The sequence below is a fragment of the Entamoeba invadens genome, assembly GCF_000330505.1.
Source record: "Entamoeba invadens IP1 unplaced genomic scaffold scaff_1105074725183, whole genome shotgun sequence".
Classification (NCBI taxonomy): Eukaryota; Evosea; order Mastigamoebida; family Endamoebidae; genus Entamoeba; species Entamoeba invadens.
Genome location: NW_004443692.1, coordinates 49,745 through 72,515, shown reverse-complemented (window position 1 = coordinate 72,515; position 22,771 = coordinate 49,745). Strand labels below are relative to the sequence as shown.

At 35.0% G+C, this 22,771-nt stretch overlaps 9 protein-coding genes across 9 annotated transcripts; 5 read left to right on the top strand and 4 right to left on the bottom strand.

Annotated features, from left to right (window-relative positions):
* Positions 1 to 141: 141 nt before the first annotated feature.
* On the top strand, positions 142 to 1,692 carry EIN_175770 (hypothetical protein; the record flags this gene model as incomplete). Its single annotated transcript, XM_004260513.1, has 3 exons — positions 142 to 249; positions 296 to 497; positions 539 to 1,692. 3 exons carry the CDS (start codon positions 142 to 144, stop codon positions 1,690 to 1,692), a joined length of 1,464 nt encoding a protein of 487 aa, XP_004260561.1.
* Positions 1,693 to 1,840: 148 nt separating this feature from the next.
* Positions 1,841 to 2,491, bottom strand: EIN_175760 (hypothetical protein; the record flags this gene model as incomplete). Its single annotated transcript, XM_004260512.1, has 1 exon — positions 1,841 to 2,491. One exon carries the CDS (start codon positions 2,489 to 2,491, stop codon positions 1,841 to 1,843), a length of 651 nt encoding a protein of 216 aa, XP_004260560.1.
* Positions 2,492 to 5,499: 3,008 nt separating this feature from the next.
* Positions 5,500 to 6,702, top strand: EIN_175750 (1-O-acylceramide synthase precursor, putative; the record flags this gene model as incomplete). Its single annotated transcript, XM_004260511.1, has 1 exon — positions 5,500 to 6,702. One exon carries the CDS (start codon positions 5,500 to 5,502, stop codon positions 6,700 to 6,702), a length of 1,203 nt encoding a protein of 400 aa, XP_004260559.1.
* A 150-nt stretch (positions 6,703 to 6,852) lies between these two features.
* Positions 6,853 to 8,049, bottom strand: EIN_175740 (26S protease regulatory subunit, putative; the record flags this gene model as incomplete). Its single annotated transcript, XM_004260510.1, has 1 exon — positions 6,853 to 8,049. The coding sequence occupies one exon, from the start codon at positions 8,047 to 8,049 to the stop codon at positions 6,853 to 6,855; it is 1,197 nt and encodes a 398-aa protein (XP_004260558.1).
* Positions 8,050 to 8,836: 787 nt separating this feature from the next.
* EIN_175730 (hypothetical protein) lies at positions 8,837 to 13,270 on the top strand (the record flags this gene model as incomplete). The annotated part of the gene is made up of 2 exons (XM_004260509.1): positions 8,837 to 9,009; positions 9,163 to 13,270. The coding sequence occupies 2 exons, from the start codon at positions 8,837 to 8,839 to the stop codon at positions 13,268 to 13,270; spliced, it is 4,281 nt and encodes a 1,426-aa protein (XP_004260557.1).
* Positions 13,271 to 13,642: 372 nt separating this feature from the next.
* On the top strand, positions 13,643 to 14,635 carry EIN_175720 (deoxyhypusine synthase, putative; the record flags this gene model as incomplete). Its single annotated transcript, XM_004260508.1, has 1 exon — positions 13,643 to 14,635. The coding sequence occupies one exon, from the start codon at positions 13,643 to 13,645 to the stop codon at positions 14,633 to 14,635; it is 993 nt and encodes a 330-aa protein (XP_004260556.1).
* A 182-nt stretch (positions 14,636 to 14,817) lies between these two features.
* Positions 14,818 to 15,390, top strand: EIN_175710 (hypothetical protein; the record flags this gene model as incomplete). The annotated part of the gene is made up of 1 exon (XM_004260507.1): positions 14,818 to 15,390. The coding sequence occupies one exon, from the start codon at positions 14,818 to 14,820 to the stop codon at positions 15,388 to 15,390; it is 573 nt and encodes a 190-aa protein (XP_004260555.1).
* Positions 15,391 to 15,958: 568 nt separating this feature from the next.
* On the bottom strand, positions 15,959 to 16,651 carry EIN_175700 (hypothetical protein; the record flags this gene model as incomplete). The annotated part of the gene is made up of 1 exon (XM_004260506.1): positions 15,959 to 16,651. The coding sequence occupies one exon, from the start codon at positions 16,649 to 16,651 to the stop codon at positions 15,959 to 15,961; it is 693 nt and encodes a 230-aa protein (XP_004260554.1).
* A 685-nt stretch (positions 16,652 to 17,336) lies between these two features.
* Positions 17,337 to 22,718, bottom strand: EIN_175690 (protein serine/threonine kinase, putative; the record flags this gene model as incomplete). The annotated part of the gene is made up of 1 exon (XM_004260505.1): positions 17,337 to 22,718. One exon carries the CDS (start codon positions 22,716 to 22,718, stop codon positions 17,337 to 17,339), a length of 5,382 nt encoding a protein of 1,793 aa, XP_004260553.1.
* Between the last annotated feature and the right edge of the window lie 53 nt (positions 22,719 to 22,771).

The window sequence follows — 22,771 nt, the reverse complement described above, 5'->3', positions numbered from 1 at the left end:
TAGTGTTAATATTCAATAGAAATGACTTTATTATTTACTATTGGTGTTTACTTAACTATTCGATTAGTATTAAAATAGTACATAAAGAAAAATAACAAGACTGTTCTTTATTTTTTGATGAATAAAAACTCAAAAACAAATATGATGAATTGCATCAAGCAGATTAAGACATTGTTAGTTGAACTGATAAGTTCTACGGATGATTCTGGGTACTGTAAACTCAAAGAATTAATAGTCGATGAATACACTGTTTGTTTTCATATAAGAAACTTCTCACAAGAGAATTAACAAGTAGAATGCTATTGTTCAATCTGTTCTTCCTTATAAAGAAATCAATAAAGTTGGTGTTTTAATAATACGAAGAATAGAAGTTATTACACAATCACATGTTGATTTTCAAGACTCCAATGGAGTATTTCTTTTAACACCAAATACGAAAAGTATTGACTATTTGAAATTGTTATTAGCACACCCACCATATCCAAGATTCTCATTATGTTTGTTCATTATAAATAGAAAGAAATGTGCTCAATTCTAGTCTTCACACAAACAGGAACTATAACTGATGATATATTAATGGCACTTAGTATCGCAGACTCTTTCAATGTTATTCAACACATAGAAGCAGTGGATTTAGACTGGAATTTTGTGACTCCTCACTCCTTTACTAAAGCGTCTAACAACGTCACTTCTTTAATTTCATTTCTGCGTTCTCACAACTTCTCTGTTAAAAATGTGATATGTCAAGACTTACCAGAGACACAGCAAATAACAAATGACGTTGTAAAAGAGATGAACAGTGACACTGGTAAAAATTGTACTTTAATAGTTATTGATAGAACCGCCGATGGGTATTCTCCGTTGTACATCAACAGTTATGTCTTTTCGATCATTCATGAATATTGCACTATCAACAACTCGCTCTACATTTTCGATAACAATTTGTGCAAATTTGACTTCGATGAAAGTGACACAGAAAAGATGTATCGAATGCCTGTTTATAGTCTTGTTCAGCATTTAAAAAGAAAAGTCGAAGAGCACTCGATGAACACATCGACTAAAATGACTTTGAAGAAAGAAGTGTGTGACACGTCATCTGCAATTTTGCCGCAATTGTATTATCACCAATTCTCTATAGAAACTAAGTTTAAAACGATATGGGATAAATACAATACCGTTTTAAATTATTGTATGACTCAATTATCATCTCAATTCACTACTGATCTCATTAAGTCTCTTTTAGACCTCCACACGACAAAAGAAGTTATTAATACACACAATAAAAGAATTCGAATGATGGTGTCTTTAGTCTGTAATCAAGATGTATACACTTCTGATAACATAAAGAAGTTACTTGAAAGATGTGGTAAAGAACATCAGCCAATCGACCTCTTTGATTCTTCTATTTTTGATGACAACGAATTTCATCCACTCGTCTCTCAAATCGTCAAAAAGCCTTCTCTTCTCAAAAACAATCACTTTGTAGTATCAAAAGGAGGTATACCTGATGTCATTGACTCAAACACAGTCTTTTGGATCAATGGAGGATTTTGTCCTTTCGAAGAAATCGACTTAATGAACACCATCGACTCCATTAACAAAAACACCCCAAAAGAAGTCGAAAAGAATGTTTATATTGGCGGGGATATACTTCAACGCTCAGAAGTCTTTGAAACCACCTACACTCAATGAATACAATTTATAGTTCCTTATAGTTTCATTTTACTAATATTGTATACCATACCAATTAGAATAAATTATAATAAAACAACTACAAAATATTATAATAAAACAATGAACACAATGAAGCTAAACTTCGTTGTGTCTAATGCGACTTGATTTACACAATAACACAATTCTTCGCCTTCTTTTGTTTCTTTACCTTAGAGTTCTGTACGACAAAAGTTTCAGTCTTTTGTGGACGAACAAACTTCAAGTCTAAGATCTCATCGAAAAGGTCTGTGACGGACTCGACGTTCACTGCATCACACAACAAACAACTCAGTCCAAACTCTTTAATCTTCTTTTGAAATTTGTCGATGTTCTCCTTCTGAGCAATGTCAGCGTGTGTCCCAATAAAGAGAACGGGAATCCCAAATTTCATTTCTTCTCCTTCAGAAACGGACGACATCGTAGTGCTTGAATAACTTTTTGCACTGCTCTTCCGCAAGACATCGCCGAGACACCACAACGTGTCATCTGTTTCTGTTTCGAACTTCTTCGAAGAGACGTCAATGGTCAAACACAAACAGCTCATCGTCGCAAATAAAGCACGTTGTATTGACTCTTTCACACTCACCCCTGGGGTGTCCAATATCTCAATTTGAATGATTGTGTTGTCGCTCTCGAACTGCGCGGTGTCGTAACGGTCTGTAGTTGTTAATGAATACACTGAACTTGGTTTTTGTGTTGTCAGCGAGTCGAAGATGGATGACTTTCCCGATTGAACTGGCCCGACAAGCGCAAAGGAGTAGCGATTAAGGGTCTTCATTTTGTGATTTTTCAGTGTTGTGAGTTTTGAGTATTTCCATTTTTAGACATCAACACCCATTAGCTCTTCTTGATACCATTTAAATACTATATATTTTACTATACTCATTTTTTATTTTTTGTGGTTGAAAGTTACTTAACTTCTGCGGTATTTGTTATACTATATTAACTTATATTTAATTTTATGAATAGTTTACATCATTTTCATCAAATAATGGGGGAGATTTTTATTGGGTTGAAATAGTTGGCGAAAGTGCCGAGTAAAAAAATTCTTTGTTGTCAAAATGTTTTTGGACTCAGACCTAAAAATAAAGTAACACAAAAGCAATAGGTACAGGGGTTTTGGTACAATAGCGGGAATAATAGGGGTATCGGTGGTTGTATTTTTAACTTTCCGCACCCTAAAAAATGAACTCAATTTTGATTAGAACAAAAATGATAACAATACTATATTACTAATTTTATTAGAAAATATAGTTAAAGAATTATAACCAAGGCGCACTTTATATTTTTGATTAATCCATTTGAACAAAAAAAATCCAAAAATGCTTTGTTTTTCAGTTTTTATATTTTTGTGCTTTTTTTATGGTTATTTTATTATCAGTTATAGCATTTACTAAACTTATTGGTAATTATAATAGCAGTTATCATAAAATGATAACCAATTTTATAATGACTTTCTTTTATGAGACGTTTCTGATCATATTAAAATAAACCATTTCCTTCTGTATGATTCTAAAAAAATGTTAATATATAAATAATTATTATCATGGTTGTACAATGATATTTTGAGAACTACCCTTTATTAATATTTAACTATATATAACAGAGTTAATTTTCTGTTTTATTTATTTTATTATCAAATTATTATAACATATTTATAGTTAAATATTCGGTATTACAGTTAGACAAGTTTGACTTAAATGATTCACATTAATGGTTTAAAACCTAATTATAATAGTAAACAGTGGGTTAAACTAGAAAAAAATATAATGGTTAAATAGAATAATATTTAAATTACTATTAATTCCATTGTTTTATGTAACAATCAAATCTTGAAAAATAAAACCAAAACACATGTTAAGTATTGTTTTTTATAATTCATAGTGTATTTCTCGTTGAGTTCAAACACGTCAAAACATTTTCCCCTCATTCAGAAACGTTTGTGTTATATATTTTTATTGCAAATACGTTAAATTAGCAATATTTCCTATCGCGATGGAAAAATACTGCTTTTGACTTAACCAAATAATAATATCCATAAAACAAATTCAACAAAAGGGAATACTACCAAACCTTTCAAGAGTGGGTTTTGTTAAGAATCTCTGCTTGATTTTAGCCAATAAAACGTGGACCCACTTTATAAAGAGCATGTCTATCTTATCTGGGTTTGTTCTTAAGAAATGCTCAAAGAATTTAGAACAACAAAAATAATAATTACACACATTAGGGAAATTAGACTGTATTTATAATTGAATTTGAAATGTTATGGATACTTTATTCGACAAATCTTAATAAAATTTTATTGTTTGTGATTACATTAAAATGTTGGTGATGATCATGATCGTGTGATAGTTTATAGTTATCTTTACTTTTTTCATTGCTTTCTTATTCTTTATGTATTGTGTTTGGGTTTTTGACTTGCTTTTAATTATTCAATTTTTTATATAAACTTGATAATAAAAAAGCAATTAATTAGTTTAGGTTATAGTTCAAATTTTTATTATAATTGAATTATAATTTTTACCATTTAACCCAAACTTGTCGTTTAAGTCAAACTTGTCATACTGTAGTCCTATTTTCAGACAACTCTCAAATGATTATTATTATTATCACTCTTTACTTTCGATACAGTGACTAAACATTGAGTGCAAAGCCACTAACTATCACTAAGTTAAAGTGTGTCATTTGTGTTTAAAGGCCACTCAGAAAAAGATTTGAATAACAATCATGGGTAATCAAACATTGTTTTTCATCATTGTGGCAACTAGATGACAAATTTTTTTTTAAACCCAAGCTTTGTTTTTTGACAAAAATATTTTTAATTATTTTAATACTATTTAAACTATACACATTTTGATAATACCAACTAAAAACGAACAAAAATTTTTTTTAAATACCTTTTTTTTCATTTTTTTTCTATTTCTATTTAAAAAAACAACAATTTTAGTTGTTGTAATAATTTTATTATAAAATAACTACAGTCAATAATGTATATTTGTGATACAACAAATAGATAACTGGTTTGTCATTTAAAACATATATTCTTGAATTTGGATTGTTTGTGGAATTAAAACCCAATTTAACTTTTAAATAACTTGCAATATTAAAAATTTATAATTTCACATTCTATTTTTAGGCAAATAAATGTGTATTTTTTGATTATGGACAAAGAGACACTGCTATTGTTGATTTACGAAAATGTGTTGGAATTTATTATCACTTTATTGTATTATAATTAATTAGTTATGTTATTATTAAATAGACAATATTTAAGAATTGAAAAAGATTTTTAAATTACTTTGGCTAAAATTTTTTAAGGTCTTTTTGATGCAAGTGTTCTTCTTCGAACGAATGCTCACCTCATTTCGTCCGATGGAGAAGGTGAGTTTGTTATTTGTTTTTGTCATCCGTATCTCTTAAAAGAGTCGTTTTAGTTTTAATTTAATTGTTGTTTTATTAGTACTGTAATTTACTATAACGTACTATTAATTTATACAATCTGATTAATTAACAAAAGATATTATTTGGATATATATATATATGTTGTCTTTATCTCATGAGATAAAGACAACTGAGATTAATAAATCTGATTACTTTGAGACAACTGAATGTATTATAAACACAAACTTAATTTTACATATTAATAAATCATATATTATTTTATAATAAAATAACTATTAAATTTAACTTGTTTTTTATTCACAATTTAAAACCACTTCATCTTTCGTTCCATAACAAGTAATCTCACATCGGATGTATCACATCACAACTCAAACTTGAAAATCAATGGGTATTGTGCTTTGTCTGCTAGCTCTCTCTGTATTTTCTTATCTGAAACCTGTTGTTTTGGTTCCAGGTATAATGTCTTCAGTGTTGGAAGGTTCTGGAGATGTTCCTTCTTCTATTCCGACTTTATATCCATCATACTGTTCAAAGAAATTTTCTCTTAAGACTCTGTGGCTCAGTGTTGAGTCCTTCATACCATTTATTAACGAATGCGGCTTGGGGTATCTAATTTCTTCTTGGGACTCTTTAACACAACACCAAGTCGAGACGGGAAATATCAAAATCAATGCACAGAATTATGGAAGTGTAAACTCGATCAGGTCAATTGTAGGGACGTGGCCTTTGAATCACGTTTCAAAGGCGTTTGAAGAAGTGGTGAAGAACTTGGAAAATGATGGGTATGAAGACAATGTCACGATGTATGCGGCTCCATTTGACTGGAGATATTTCCGATTTGACGAGTATTCACATGTGAGCAATTGGTATTTGGATACACAAAAATTGATTGAGAGGGCGTTTGAGAAAACAAAGCAAAAAGTGGTGATTGTGACACATTCGATGGGCGGGCTACTCTTGTATAAATTCCTCGACTTTGTGGGAAAGAAATTTTGCAATAAGTACATCAGCCACTGGACAGGTATAGCGACGCCATTTTTGGGATCAGTCAAAGCACTGTCGGCCACTTTTCAAGGAGACAACATGGGTATTCCAGTGAAGCCAGTTTTGTTGAGAAAAATATCACGATCAATAGAAACAATACCACTCTTGTTTCCTTCTGGTGGAGTGGAGAGGTGGGGAGACAAAGAGGTGATGCGAATTGGAAATATGACAATCAATGCGGACAACGTCGCTGATCTGTTCAGTACATTAGACACAAATTTTTATGAAAAAGGGAAGTACATGTACCGTCACGGTGTCAACGAGTTATTCAAGAAATACAACTACACAATTCCATTCAACGTTAGCTTCTCATGTGTGTATTCTTCTGGTGTTTCAACTCCTCAAACAATCAATTTTGAAACAAGTGATTACGACGGAAATTTTAATATAGAAACCGGAGATGGCGATGGGACAATAAACTTGCAGAGTTTGGAGTTCTGTAGAACGCTGACGGCGGATTGGAAAGAATTCCACGACGTCAACCACTTGGATATACTTTTATTAGATGGTCTTTATGAATACATCAAACCACACTTTTTATAGTTGTCTGTATTAATAAACAAACTATATTGTATTGAGTTGTTTACTGTATTATATTAATAATATATTATTGATTTATTGTTCCCAAATTATTAATATAGATTCTTCTTATTATTATTATAGTATGATACAAACTAAAAATAAAGAAAAGAATTACTTCCACAACTGCTGCAACGAGATACTTGCGTTATCATCCTTCTTCATTACCTTAGCGGCGGCTAACTCAAAGTCTTCCTGAGTAACATGTGATCTTCTTTCTCTCAACGCAAACATACCCGCTTCCGTGCAAGTCGCCTTAATTTCAGCTCCACTTGCACCATCCAATCTCTCCGCGATTTTCTTCAAGTCGATTCCTCTCACCAAATTCATTTTTTTCGAGTGGATTTTAAGGATATCGAGTCTCGCCTCTTCCTTTGGGTTTGGGAATTCAATTTTTCGATCAATTCTTCCCGGTCTAAGAAGTGCAGGGTCCAAAATATCGATTCTGTTCGTCGCCATTAACACTTTAATGTTTTTCGTCGGCTCAAACCCGTCGAGTTGATTGACCAACTCGAGCATTGTGCGTTGTACCTCCGAGTCACCTCCGTTGTTTCCTTCCACACGAGTGGATCCGATTGAATCGATTTCATCCATGAAGATGATTGATGGTGCGTGTTCTCTCGCCATCACAAACAGTTCTCTGACCATTCGACTTCCCTCACCAATGTATTTTTGAACCAATTCCGTCCCGGAGACTCGAATGAAAGTGCAGTCGGTGTGATGTGCGACTGCTCTTGCTAATAACGTTTTACCAGTCCCTGGTGGTCCATACAACAAGACACCCTTTGGTTGAGCTATACCAAGTGATTCAAACAACTCGGGGTGTTTAATAGGAAGTTCGATGACTTCTTTAATTTCTTTGATTTGTTGGTCCAACCCACCGATCATATCATAAGTCGAGTCGGGGACTTTCTCGACACGCATTAAAGATACCAACGGATCAACTTGGTTTGGTAAGACTTTAGTGATCGAGTACGAATCCGCCTTTAACGCGACTCGTTGATTTGTTTTCAATGACTTAATCTCAATGTTGGGCTCCACAGAGACAATGTACTTGCCCTCTTGTGCACTTTTGACTAACACTTTGTCTTTCCCAACAGCGCGAACGACTTCACCGACAGAACAAGAAGGCTCGGAAAGAAGTTGAATCTCCTCCTTCATCTTACGTACTTGTTCGTTCAGTTGGTTTCGTTTCGAGACTAAACGACGTTGGTCTTGAAGTTGTGTAGAGTACTCGTAAGTCATTGAGTCGATTTTTGAGCGGTAATATTTGACTAAAGCAATCTCGTCTTTCTTCGGCTCGATCTCCATTAAGTTTTGAAGTTCTCCACTTTTTTGTATTTTTTTTTTTATTACTGCTTATTTCATTGAAGTTTTTTATTCACTTTTTACTATGGATTTTGGGATTCTTTTATTTGGGGTGTTTTAAACGATATATCGGGAATCTATATGAATTGGTTACTTTTTAGATCTTCAAACCTCAATAATTATTTGTATCGATTGAGTTATTATAGTATATCTAAGATATTTGTTCTTGTATTAAGTATTATAAAATAGTATATCAATTTAAATTGAAAAACAATTAAAGTCTGTCTAAAAACGTTGTCCATTTGACAAAAAATTACACAAAATAAGTTGAAAAATTTGGGAATTAGCAAAAAATGTTGAAAACCCATTATGAAAAATTATGAAACAATGTTTTGGGAGTGTTTAGAACTGTTTCCCGAAATATTACAGTTCTAATGGTCTAAAAATGCACAGACAACATTTTCAGACTGACTATACTATCATAATAAATAATAAACTAGTCGTTCTAAATATAATAATTATTATGTATAGTTGATTAAACTATATAAATTAATACAAAGAAACATCAATAATTAAAGAAATATAATTATATATAACAATTCATATTTTTATAAATTGTAAACAAGAAGTTTCAATTCTATTTCAGTGTTTCGCAGTTATTTTAAGAAATATAGGGAAAAAAATAACCATATTTATATAATAACAAAACTATATTTTATTGTTTTACAATTAATATGAAATAAAAATAAATTAAGTAATTTTTTTTCAACGAAACTGAGAAAAACAAGAAATGGGGATAATCAGAGTTATAGATGGCAGTGAAAGGGTTATTGGATACAAAATTGACATTGGTTCAATCGTTCGTTTTGTTTTATCATATGGGTCTTACCCACACGATGTAGAAGTCGATACCAATTACTCTGAGAACCCTTACAACGCAAATACTTTTTATTCTCTCAAGACGTTTGTCACGTATAGTTTTTTATAGTTTAAGAATGTTTAGCTATTTTATTTACTATTTGTAACTACGTAAAACTAAATAAAGGAAAGAAACGATTGAAGACTTTCACCCACATATATTTTAGTATAAATAATAAAAATGAATTAATCAAATAGAAATTGTCCACCACACGTTTACCAATTCAAAAGCGAATTTCCCGTCACGAAGGCTGGTGTCTTCCAATTCAGAATAAAGAAAATAACCGGCGAGGTACTGAAAACGGTTTACATGAATGTCTACCCACTTGTTACTTTTCCTTCTAAGAAGGTCCCAGTGTCTGGCTTGTCTGTGCAAACACATATCACACGGTTAATGGGTCAACTTTCTGGGTGGGAGAGTCACTATAAAACGATGTCACAGTGTGGCTATAACGCAGTTCATTTAACTCCACTTCAACCGATTGGGCCAAGTGGAAGTGCTTATTCATTGATCCAACACTTAGACATTGAGGACAGTCTTTTTGATGAGAAGTTAGCAACAGAAGAGAAGATCAAAAGAGTTGGAGAGACCATCAAAACCCTTCGAAACAAATACGAAATTGCCTCGTTGGTGGATGTCGTCTTAAGTCACGTTTCAAGCTATTCTCCAATGGTTATTGAACACCCGGAGATCTGTTACACCACTGATAATTGCCCTCATCTTAAAGTAGGGTTTGCGTTTGACTCATTGTTACATCGGTGCATTGATGATGTGATTAACTCGGATTATAAAGACAACTTGGGCGTATTTAATCACCCCGACGATGTCAACAAGTTCATTGGATACTTCAAAGAGAAGTACATGATACCCATGCACTTCTGGTTGTACTATGTCATCAACGTAGAGAAGCACAAAGTGTTGTACACGCACTATGAACAATCAAATCCACACGCGGAGAAAGGCAAAACCGGATCACCAGAAGAGTTAGCGAAACGAATGGAGAAATTTGTGAGATCTGATGGGACGTATGAGAAGGATCATATCACGGTGCCTATTGAAGATGTGTACAAGCTTGTACCAACTCTTGAAGACTTTGTTAAAGCACTTGATGTACTCAATGTGGACAATTACAGACATTACGACAATGATGTGAATGCCGCCATTCAAAATTGTGTCAACAACTTGATGTACAGCTGCTTTGATCCCCATGGACCTCACTTGAAACGATTTACTAAAGAATCACATATTCTTCCTTACTACTTCCAAGTCATCGATGGCATTAACTCGAAGAATGAAAAAGTCCATTTGGTTGCGGCGCACCACGGGTGGATCTTTGGAGGCGACCCGTTCTTTGACTTTGTTGGGGACAAGTCGTCGAAAGTGTATATCAGAAGAGAGGCGATAGTCTGGGAAGATTCTTTGAAATTGAATTATGGATCGACATATAAAGGACATGAGTATATTTGGGACCACATGGCCGAGTATGTTTGCTTGAATGCAAAACTGTTTGATGGACTTAGACTTGATAACTGCCATAGTGTGCCCCTTCCAGCACTCGAGTACATATTAAGCAAAGCTCGTGAGATCAATTCCGAGTTAGTTGTATTGGCGGAGTTGTTTGCTGACAACGCAGACGCTGTTATTCAATATGTAGTGAGATGTGGTATACAAGGGCTTGTGAAGGAAGCGTTAAGAGGGAAGAGCCCCAGTGATTTGAATGGCGTCGCATATCAAAGCAGTTGGTTTAAGCCTGTTGGAGGCATCTTAGAAGAAAGTGTGTATGATGAACTCCCTGCAGAGGCGCAACCGATGGATGGGTGGACATACGATTTAACACATGACAATGAGCCACATGAAGGGAATAGAAACTCGAATGACAGTTTGTCGACTTCAGCTGTAGTTGCGATGACTATAGGAACGACTGGAAGTGTTAGAGGGTATGATGAATTGATTCCATTTAAGATCGATTGTGTCAGTGAGAGACGATTCTATAAGAAGTACGAGTGGAGTGAAGGACAGACTGTAGGGATCTCTAAAGGGAAGTTTGAGTTGAACAAACTTCATGAACGACTTGCTATTGAAGGGTATTCGGAGTTTTATGGAGAGGTCTTTGGGAATGTTCTTGTGATGACACGAAGAAATCCGAAGACACACAAAGCTGTTATAATGTATGCACATACCTCATTTTTGGGAAACAATTCTGTTGTTCCTGACACGAAGAAATTTACTATACCCGATTATAAACTCGACAAGTTCTTGTTCTTTGGAGCTTTGACGACGGGGATGTTAAATTTGAATTTGAATAAAGAAGCTGTGTTGTGCGGCAATCAATGCATTTGTGACGTCTCAAGTGACTACGACGTCGTGTCCAATTTCTTAACTGTGTCTGAGTCTGTCAACAAGTTTGAGATTAACATGACACAATTCCCAGCAGGAAGCATTGCATGCTTCCAGGTGGAGTTAATCACCCCACCAAAGCCAAATTGGGAGATCCCAAAAGTCACTTTGACGCCACAAGAACTTTGTGAGTTCTTCTTTGAAGTACCTGACGAAGTTGGGTTAAACAAGTTTGAACTGACGGAACACAACTTTCTTAAATTTGTGGGGATTGGTGGCGTTCTCCCACTGTTGGCGAATGACTTGTCCCAGCCGATCTATGCGAAACTTCGCGATGGAGTCCTTGAACACTTAATACCTTATTTGGTCCAAAAATCGAAGACAAATGCGCTTGGGAAGTATTTAGAGACAGAACTGAAAGAAATAGTGAAGTACCCGAAATTTTTAATTCCAAAGTACTTTGCATGTGTCATGAAGAAAGTCTATCAGTCGTTGATACAAAACACTTTTGAGTCGCAACTTGAGTTGACCTCGACACAATTCTACTTGAATTGCACAAGCGCACCGCTTGTTGCAGACGGGATTATTCCCGCCAAATATGGCATTGACTCGGCGAGTTTGTGTGCTGGAATGCCACACTTTTGTACGGGATATATGAGGAATTGGGGAAGAGACACTTTCATATCGCTTAGAGGCCTTTTGTTGAGAAATGGGCGATTTAAAGAAGCCGAGAACACGATCCGGGGGTATCTCTGTACGACACGACATGGTCTTATTCCGAATCTTCTTGATGGATGCAAAAATTCGCGATACAATGCAAGAGACGCGACATGGTTCTGTATGTCTGCTATAGTTGATTATTGTGAAATGGCGCCCCATGGGGAAGATATATTAGAAGCCACCATTCTCCGAGTTGAAAGTTGCACAGAAGGAGTCACACGAATTAACAAGAACAAAAAGAAGGAGATGACGGTGGGTGAGTGTATGCAAGAGATCTTGAAGTCGCATGCGAACGGGATTCATTTTAGAGAAAGGAATGCGGGACCTCAAATAGATGCGGTGATGACGAGTAAAGGGTTTGACATCGATATCACTTTTGATGTTGAGACTGGCTTAATTTCTGGCGGGAATGAGTCGAATTGTGGGACTTGGATGGATAAGATGGGGAGTTCTACGCGAGCGGGGAATAGTGGATATCCTGGATCATCACGTGATGGAGCTGATGTTGAGATACAAGGTCTCTTAATGAAAGTGTTACACTGGATCAATACGAAGAAAGTGTTTAAGTATGAGAGTGTATTGATTCACAATTATGGTGAATACTCATATAAGGAATGGGAAACCAAATTACAAGAAAGCTTCACGAAATGTTTTTATATACCAAAGAATATAGAAGAGGACAAAGGATATACTATTGAGAGTAAAATAGTCAATAAGAGAGAGATCTATAAAGACGTGTTTGGCTCGGCAAAGAAGTGGCCGGACTATCAATTACGACCAAACTTTTTGATTGCACTTGTTGAAGCGCCTTCGCTCTTTATCAACCACTTGGAAGACGCTAAAAGTGCACTGAAAACAACGCGAAAATATTTGGTAGGACCTCTTGGGATGAAAACATTGGACCCAACGGATTGGAACTATAAACCAGACTACTACAATGAAGACTGCGATGATTTTAATACAGCAAATGGATTGAATTATCATAACGGACCGGAATGGGTATGGCCATATGGGTATTATGTCATGGCAATGTTGATGTATAACCCTGACAATTTGGGAAAGGAAGAGCTCAAGACGTACTGCAGATCACTCATGTTCAATCATTTCAAATACATGAAAGAAGATCAATGGATGAGCTTACCGGAATTAACAAATGGAAATGGAAAGACGTGCTTCGCATCCTGTGCATCTCAGGCTTGGAGTGTCGCCACTATCATCGACGCAGTTAAGAGAATCGAGGAGCTTTAATTGGATTTTTTAACTATCTTTTATAATTTGTTTATTAATGATATATAGTTCTGTTTTTTTAGATATCTTTTTCAAATGGTTTAAAACATCAAAGTTTCAAATATTAAAATTAACTAATAAAATTAACTAATAATCATTATTATAAAAATATAATAAAATTATAATTAAAAACAGTTACTTTTAGGAGAAGTGAGCCAAACATGACAAAGAATGAATAGCGTTACGATAGGACGAAATAATTACAAAATACAAAACTGGTGTTAATTTACTACCAAATTACCAAAACAAGTTATCGAAAAATTAAAAATGCAATTTGCAAAAGAGGGTTCTATTTAAAAAGAAAAATACTCCACGAATAAACACCAATTTACAATGGAAAGCGTTCAAGGCTACGACTTTTCGAAAGGAGTGAATTACGAGGAAATTGTGAATAGCTATATGAGGACGGGGATTCAATCTTCGGGTGTGGGAAAAGCTATTGACATCATTAACCAGATGCTAACTTGGAAACCTACAGAGGAAGAAAAGAAAGCATTTGACACTGATGACACCCGCCCGAAAAATTGCACCATTTATTTAGGGTTTACTTCTGAAATGGTGAGTAGTGGTCTGAGAGATGTTATTCGTTATTTAGTTGAAAACAAATTGGTTGATTATGTAGTAACAACCGCAGGTGCTGTGGAGTCTGATATTATGAAGTGTTTAGGTGACTTTAAAGTTGGTGATTTTTATATGAAAGCAAACGAAGTTGAAGGTGAGAGACACGGGAATATTATCTTCCCCAAAGATCTTATTGAGAAGACAAAGAAATGGATCAAAGAATTCTTGTTGAACATTGAGGAATCGGAAGACCCAGACATTCCATTTACTCCATCGCAACTCATAGAGATGATGGGACAAAAAGTAAATGACAAAAGGTCGATTATCTACTGGGCGTCACGAAACAATATCCCAATATTCTGTCCTGCACTTACTGATGGTCTCATAGGAACTTGTTTAGTCGAGTTAAATGCACAAAGAAGAATGCATATGAAAATCGATATAGTACAAGACTTACGCCTTGTGAATTCATCGACTATTCATTCAATAAAGACAGGAGTTATCATTTTGGGGGGTGGAGTGATGAAGCATCATATTATGAATGCCAATTTAATGAGAAATGGGACAGACTTTGCAGTCTATATTAACACTGCTGGGGACTTTGATGGGTCTGATGCGAGTGCAAGACCAGACGAAGCGATATCTTGGGGGAAAATTAAGGTAGGAGCGCCGTATGTGAAGATATTGAGCGAGGCGTCACTTGTCTTCCCACTTATAGTCGCAAAAACATTTGCAGTGACTAAGAGAAACATGGGGATTAATTAAAAGTGTTTTTACGACCATTCTAATTACGAATTTAAATATTTATTTATCATAAATAGATCATAATTTATGATACTATACTATCTTTTATAAAATAGAAGCTATTGTTATGTAAAGACTCAACTTGGGTTTTGAGTACAAATGTTATTAAACAAGCAAACAAACTAAAAATTAACTAGAAAGGTATGGCTCAAGTTGAAGACCGTGGTATAAAATTTCTGGTGGATGAAATGCATAATAAACTGTGTGTATGGCTCAGGTTATTGGGGTATGATGCTAAAGGAAGTAAAGATTATGAAGTGAAGTACGGCCCAAGTGTTGCCGACAAAAATTTGATTGTTGAAGCACTTGAGGAAGGAAGAGTTTTACTCACTGGTGACAAGCAAATGTTTGAAATTATCACAGACAAAGCACAAAGGCAGAACAAGCAGTTGACATACAAGAACACCAACATTCCACATGCCGTTAAAATCAGACAAGATGTCCCAGAAAATCAACTCATCGCACTGCACAAAGTGATTCCACTTGAATACAATTTAAACTTCGACGCAATGTGTTGCACAGACTGTGGCGGCAAAAATGTTAAAGTTGAAAACAAAGAGGACGTCAGAGGAAAAGTGGTTGATGGTGTCTTCAATGATGTTGATCAGTTTTGGAAGTGTTCCAAATGTGGAAAAGTGTTTTGGGTTGGTTCGCAGACAAAGAACATTGTTGCTTCCTTCGACAAGATGATGGAACTTCTCAAAGAATCAAATTGATTTTTTTTCTTCATCTACTCCGTCACCCCATAACGGAGTATTTTATAACGGACGTTTTTATTTTAACTCTTTATTTAATACAAAGTCAAATTTAATTATAAACAATAATAATATAACTATTAAAATATAAAACAATAAAAACCAATGACCGTTGAGGTATTTTATTTCGATTCGCTTTCATTATGGATAATAAATTTTAATTTTAAATTTTAGAAGTTGAGAATTCTAAAATAAAGACTTCGAAACGGTTCTCAATTAGCCGAAATAGATTGACGACTAAAAACTGGTAATACGAATCAAAAAGTGTCGATAAAACACACCATTGAATTCCAAGTTTATGAATTTTGGTCAAACACACTTTTGCTCCATACAAAAACAACAATGATAATTGTTACTAAACAAAACTATAAATAAACTATAATAAAAACACCAAGGAAATAGACACCCAAAAGAGTGTGTTCCAGTCATTCCGTGTGTCCACGTGTCTCTCCAAACACGTGTCAGGACCAATAATCGAACGAAACAATAACCAAAGAAGTGACAAAAAAATTAAATAGAGCGTATTTTGCTAAACTGACGGGAATAGAGGTGTTGATTGGCATTGGTGTTGGGTTTGTGCGCTTTGTTCTGTGTTTTGTTGAGTTTGTTGTTGTTGAGATTGTTGTGTGACGGGTTGTTGGACCTGACGAATTCTTTGATGGCACCTCTCGCACCCGTCTGCTATTTCTATCAGCTGACAATTGATTCTTAACACGTCGTCGTACTGTTTCCTTAATTCCTCGAGTTGTTGTTGGAGCCCAACAAAGGCTTCTTTACTCTTTTGTCGACTTTTCCTCGCGCTTTCTTTGTTCTTGAGTTTTCTTTTAATCTTGTTGAGTGTTGCTTTTTCCAATTTAGTGACTGTCCTTCTATCTTTAAGTTCCGTGACATAGTCCTCGAATTCCTCTATTGTCATACTTTGCAAGTCGTCTTCTGAAAGGAGTGTGTGGTAATCGATGTTTTGGAATTTTTTCTTCCTTCGATGTAAAGGGGTGTATACCTGGTCATTAAATGTTGTTGTAGGAAATTGTGGGGGCGCTTGTGTAGGAAACGACACTGATTGTGGGACATATGGGGAAAATGTCGGAAACGCGGTGAATGGGGCGGCTGCTGTTTGAGGAAAAGGGGTTTCTCCCTGTGCTGGAGAGACGTATCCCGAGTATACTGTACTATCCTCCACCTGCCCTGATTGGTCTGGTTGTTTCGTTGGGTCGACGTTCATTTGCATATAATTTTCAGATGGTTCTTTGCTCTTTTTTGTAATTAAAAAAAAATTCAAGAGAGTGGAAGATCATAGGTGGATCTGGTAATAACTAGGTTAGATCTGAATAATAACAATGCGGCACAATTGTGCCAATGGTATATGAAATGCGCGGGGTGCCACTTCGGGACTTTTCTGTGTTTTCAAAGCCCTTAGGGTTTTTGGAGGGGTTGGTTTTTCTCAAATTCGAGGAACTGTATTTTGATGAAGTATTTTGGGATTTTTCTCTTTTTTCAAAGAATTTGGTGTGGGTTGTACAGAAGACGAGTGAGTGTCTTCACTGTGGTATGGCTGCTGTTGTCTCCATTTTTTATTCTTTGTCAGTTCTGTCAGACGAAGCAACAGCTATCACACACGTCCTCAAAACGCGGATTGTTGTGGATTTTTCTTGGATCATTTCCTTTGGAGCATTCTTTTGTGTTATTCCTTTTGCTATTCTTGTATTATACTGTTAATGGTATTTTACCATTAAATTTACTATGAAATCGGGTGGGTATAACTGGTCTTGGTATAGTATTAATAAATGATTTTTTGTAGTATATTATAATTATATATTTATTTATTAAGTAATCTATAATATAATTATAAATAAACTAGATAAACATTAAGAAGAAGAATATTACACATTCCATTAATTATAGTGGTATTAGATATTACTATAAAGTGTTTCTAACCTTTTAAGCATTTCAACGATTGTAAGTCTCTGTTTTGGGTCTTGTTTCCACGCGTCACTAATCAAATCAAACATTTCATCACTCATTGTGTCTGGCTTTGAGAGTCGTCCACCGTCTGCGACAAAGTTGGCGATGTTCCATGGGTACTTAAAAAGACTTCCTTGATATGGTGCGTCCCACACCATAACATTAAACATAGTAACAGCAAATGAGTATACGTCTGCCGCTATTTTATACTTTTCTTTCCTTAGCACTTCAGGGCTCATATATATAGGTGTTCCAACTCCTTGTGTGAATGACATATTTGTCATCATAGCGTTGATATTTCGACTTGAACCAAAGTCAGTCAACTTTGCGTTGATATCGACATCCGTTTCCAATGAAAATATGAGGACATTGTCCGGTTTAATATCTCGATGCATTATTCCATTACTATGGAGATATTCTATACCTTTTGCAGAGTCGATGACGAACTTAAATTTAACCTTCGTTGATACCTCTTCTTTCTTTCTTTTAACTATTATATCCTGTAACGACCCATATTCAGCAAATTCAGTGACCATACAGATCTTGTTTGGTATCAAGACAGCTCCATAGAAGTGAACGATGTATTCATTCCTGAATTTGTCGAGCATCGCTACTTCCTTCTCAAACTCTTTCATCATCGCATCAACCATTTGAATCTTCTTCATCTTCTTGATAGCAACTTTGTTCCCCTTGTATAGCCCAACATACACTATCCCAAAGCTCCCTTTTCCGATTTGTTTTTCTATAATTATTTCATCAGAGTCTAAACGACTTGATACTTCCGTTAAGGCATCTATGCACAAGGCTTCTATATACCTCTTCCCATTCTTTAAGTCATCTATTATCATTTGCGTCTTTCCTTGAATGTGTGTGGAGCACTGCGGTTCTAGATAGACTTCGACCTCACACCCCTCTTTTCCTTTGAGAGTCATTTTACTCGGGACAAATTTGATTTTGTAATTTTCATTGGAGAAGTCTTCATCTGGAAGAGAAATTCGAATGTTGTGATTCTTGTAATTTGCAACACAAAAAAGTACCCGTGTTGGCTTCAATATAGGAAGTTCGCCTTCTTCATTAAAAAGAATTCGTTTGTCCATTAAAATTGGTGTTTTTCCATCGACGTGTGACCAAGTGATGTTTGTTTGACTTAATTTGAAATGCGCATATTTCTTCCGTTCATTAATTTCGTCGTGTTTCTGTGAAATGGCATAGACAATCCAGATGGTTATCCCAACAAATGATACCATAAGAACAACTACTATAAACAATGCACACAACACAACAAGTAATAGCACCCACCACACAGCTTTTGTTTCGCATGAAGTGAAATCTTGTCCTACTTCATACCAGAAACTACACCCAGAACACTTGGAATTGCTTGATCCTGTACAATGCAATACAGTGGTATAATATACACAAGAATGGTTCTTTAATATGTAATTGTCTTCACAACTCTGACACGACGCCGTGTATTGATCACATGCAACACAATGTTCCGTTGACTCAGAACACAACACACAATGCTTCTCATGGAGGTAGTAATTGGGTAAACAAGTTTCACAACCATCCACTTGAAAAGAAAAACACCCAATCAAGTCAGTTTGAGCTTGACAAGTATTATTGTCATTCACAAAATAGTATTCATCACATATTACACAAATGCTATCTCCAGTACACAAAGCACAATTTGTGATGCACTTCTTACAACTTCGTTGCGTAAGGTCGAGATAATATCCTCTCTCACAAACAGCGCATTTGAGTGAATACGGAATTGTCTGTTGACATCCTTGTAAGGCCGTTTTTGATGTCTCACAAACACCATTTTGAAGAACAAATCCTTCAACGCATTCATCACAAGAAGTCGCCGTTTTGGAACATTGAGAGCACATGTAGTAGCATTTTGTGCATTCATTGGAAGAGTTCAAAAAATACGAATTTTCACATAAACGACAATGTCCATTTTCATATAACAAACAATGTGTTCCTTCTTGTTGACTTGGTAACACACAAACGCCTTTGTTAGTCGGTAGCTTTTTAACCAAAACATAATCTTTTAAGCACCCAAAACACTCTCCATCCGCTCCACAAGACGAACAATTTGGCGTGCAATATTCACAGGCTTCCCCGTTGAAATACATCCCTTGTGGGCATTGTGCGCACGTGTTATTTATCGAATGCATACACTTCGAGGAGTATGTATCTACACAACTTCCTAAAGAATTCAACACATTATCTGAAGAACATAACAAACACTTCTCTGTTTTTGTCGTGATATCAAAATAACATTTCTCACATCCATTTGAACAGAATATACACTTATTATTGATGCCATAATAGTGCTCCAAACATTCCAAAACTTTGTTTTGAGTTACCTTCTTAAAGTTGTCAACAAATTCACACAAAGTTGAAGACGTGTTCTGTGTATACCCAACCGATATGTCGCAAAAATCACAATTGTCTGGTGAACTACATTTAAAACAACCCTCTCCGCATTCCGCCACACATTTTGATTGTGTCGACTCCCATAAATGGTTAGAAGAACATTTCAGACACACATTGGATGTCGCGAAATCACAATTTACACTTTTTGAATTCACACAAGTGTTGTTGTCCAATATATAATCTTCCTCACAAATGTCACAAACGGAATTTGAACGACACCATTTGCAATTTTCACCACATGAAAGGCAGTGTGTTTTATTTGTGTAATAGTTCTCTTGACATCTAATGCATGTTGCTTTGTCTACACTGTATATATCACAATTACTTATTGTGTCAATCATTTCTGAGCACATATCGTCAACTTTCCCAAATCTACACTCTTCACAATAAAATCCACTTCCATTGTACAATCCCGCTTTGCAAAGACCGTTCTGTGAGAGGTCTATTTTGTCATCAGTGTTTGTCAGCCCATACGAATCCCCAGCAAATAATAAGTTGTTATTCTCAACATCAATTTCAATTGGTTGATTATTTTTAAGAAAAACATAAATCAAGTTTTGGTCTCCCTTAATATGAAAATTGAAATTTGAAATGACAACCATTTCCTTCTGAGTACTTTCCAGTAACACGTTTTTGTTTATTATAATTTGAGTATAAAACTCTTCTGTTTGAAGTTGATAAGTAGTAACATTTTCAATCACTAAAGTGCGTGTTATTGAAGGAGAATTGTAACATGGGCACGAGTAATCATACACTCCTTTGTCATCAAGATACTTTCCATTATTTTGTGGAACACACACTTTCACTTTATATCCCAACGCCTCACAACTCTCATCTCCTACACTTTTTAATACAACAATTTGTCTGTCACATATGTAATACGGTTCATTCAGAAATTTAATTGGACGAGTTTTACAGGATGTGTAATATACCACACTCATCAATTTTGTTATTGGAACATTCATTTCAATGACGTTATAACTCGGAATTAAATTCAAAAAGGTTTTCTTTTCATTGTTAGTACTCATTTGTTTCACGACTTCTTCGATTATAATTTTAGTGATGGTTGTTTCTATCGTGAATGGGTTGTCCAATGATACTTTTCCAAAGAAAATAATGTTTGGGTACCATAATAAAGTCGACGCAGTTATGTCTATCTTATACTCATTTTGACAGTTTAATACTGTTACTATACTTTTACTTTCAATTTTACTTATCCCATTCACTACAAGTGTTTTGATTAATACAGACTGCTCATTAACAAATGTACTTCCACTTTCAAGCTGTACCTCTTCAAAAGACCCTCTAAGGTTTTTTATTATCAAAGTGTTGTTGATAAACATCTTGTTGATAGTCATCGTTTGACCACTAATTCCTCCTATTATTGTGACGTTATAACCGTTGCTGTTGAGTTGATATGCACCAATAACTGCTTTATTTATTAGAAGAAGAAAACTGTCTCCACTGAACATTATCTGTTCACAAGAAAGTGTCCCATCCAGTGTAACATTTCCACTCAACTCACAAAACTTTGCAGTGACTGTTCCCTCAAGAGTCACTCCATTCAACACTTCAAGACTATTCCAGAACACAGCACCCTTTGAGTATATCCCACTCTGTATTTTAAGTCTCATGATGTTGTTTTTGTCCTTTGAATTTAGTGTACAATCGTTGTGATTGTATTCATTGTCACTGGATTCACATCCACATTTTACAACACTCCCAATAACACCATACCGCGTGTTATTTCCATTCACACAAGTTGCTTCTATACCATTTGGTATATCATCTTTGTTTTTACCAACAAAGATGACATCATTAATTCCAAAATTTTCAACAACTATTTTGTTGATTGTCCAGTCATTCAAATTGTACACCCCACTAATTGGTTTACTCTTAATTATCAAATATGAAAATTTCACCCTCCCTTCGAATTTCACTGCATTTTCTGGTAGTGTTGTTGTCTCAGTAAACTCAAGGTTATTTGTTATCACTATTTTGACTTCAGAAGTTCTTGATTGAAAGAGAAGAGAAGTCCAGACATTTCCTTTTTCAGAATCAAACAAGACTTCATTGTGTCCACTTTTGATAGTGAAATCAAAGAGTGTGTTATTATATAAGCAGTCTGGATAATTTGTCCCAAAAGATTTCATCGAAGCTGTTGAATAATCTGAATTGATATAACACGAGCAGTCATTCACAAACTTTTGGTTTTTAGGGCATGTGATGTATCTCGACAAATTACGTTTTGTACATACTTTAAAAACGTTGTAATTTGTCATGTTATTGATTTCCACGTTTTGATTTGCATTAAACGCATATGCACACTTATCACACATTAAATTATCATTGATATACAACTGATTCAACTTTCCAGTTTGTGTAATTTCTAAATAAATATAAGGCCTCGATTGTTGGCTTGTATATTTTATATAAAATCTTTCTTCTCCGGTACTCATTATAACAGCGGGTTGATCATATACATAAATATTGTCATTGATATAATCATTTGGTTTTTGTTTTCTATTTATAATACCTACAAAGCCTTCTCGAATGTTTTTCAAATGAAGTGAATAGTGTTTTCCCGGTTGACTTGGGTTAAAGGTCAGCACTTTGATTGTGCTCCCATCTGAAAACTGTGCAAGCTTCTCCGCTTCATTTGAGTAAGGCGACACGCTATAATAATCTTTTCCATTCCCACAACATTTAGAAGTAAATGTGAATTTATCGATTAATGTTCCTTTGTCATATTCCATGGTTACACCTTCAAAATTATTACACATATTACTATAGTATTGCCCCCATGTGATATCATTGTCTCCAGTCACTGACCAGCACATTTCTCCACAAACGACCTGCAGGAAAAATACGATAAACAGGACCATTGCAATTGTAAAAAATAATTCAGTTGCTTTTCTTTTTGCTGATAATTATTCGA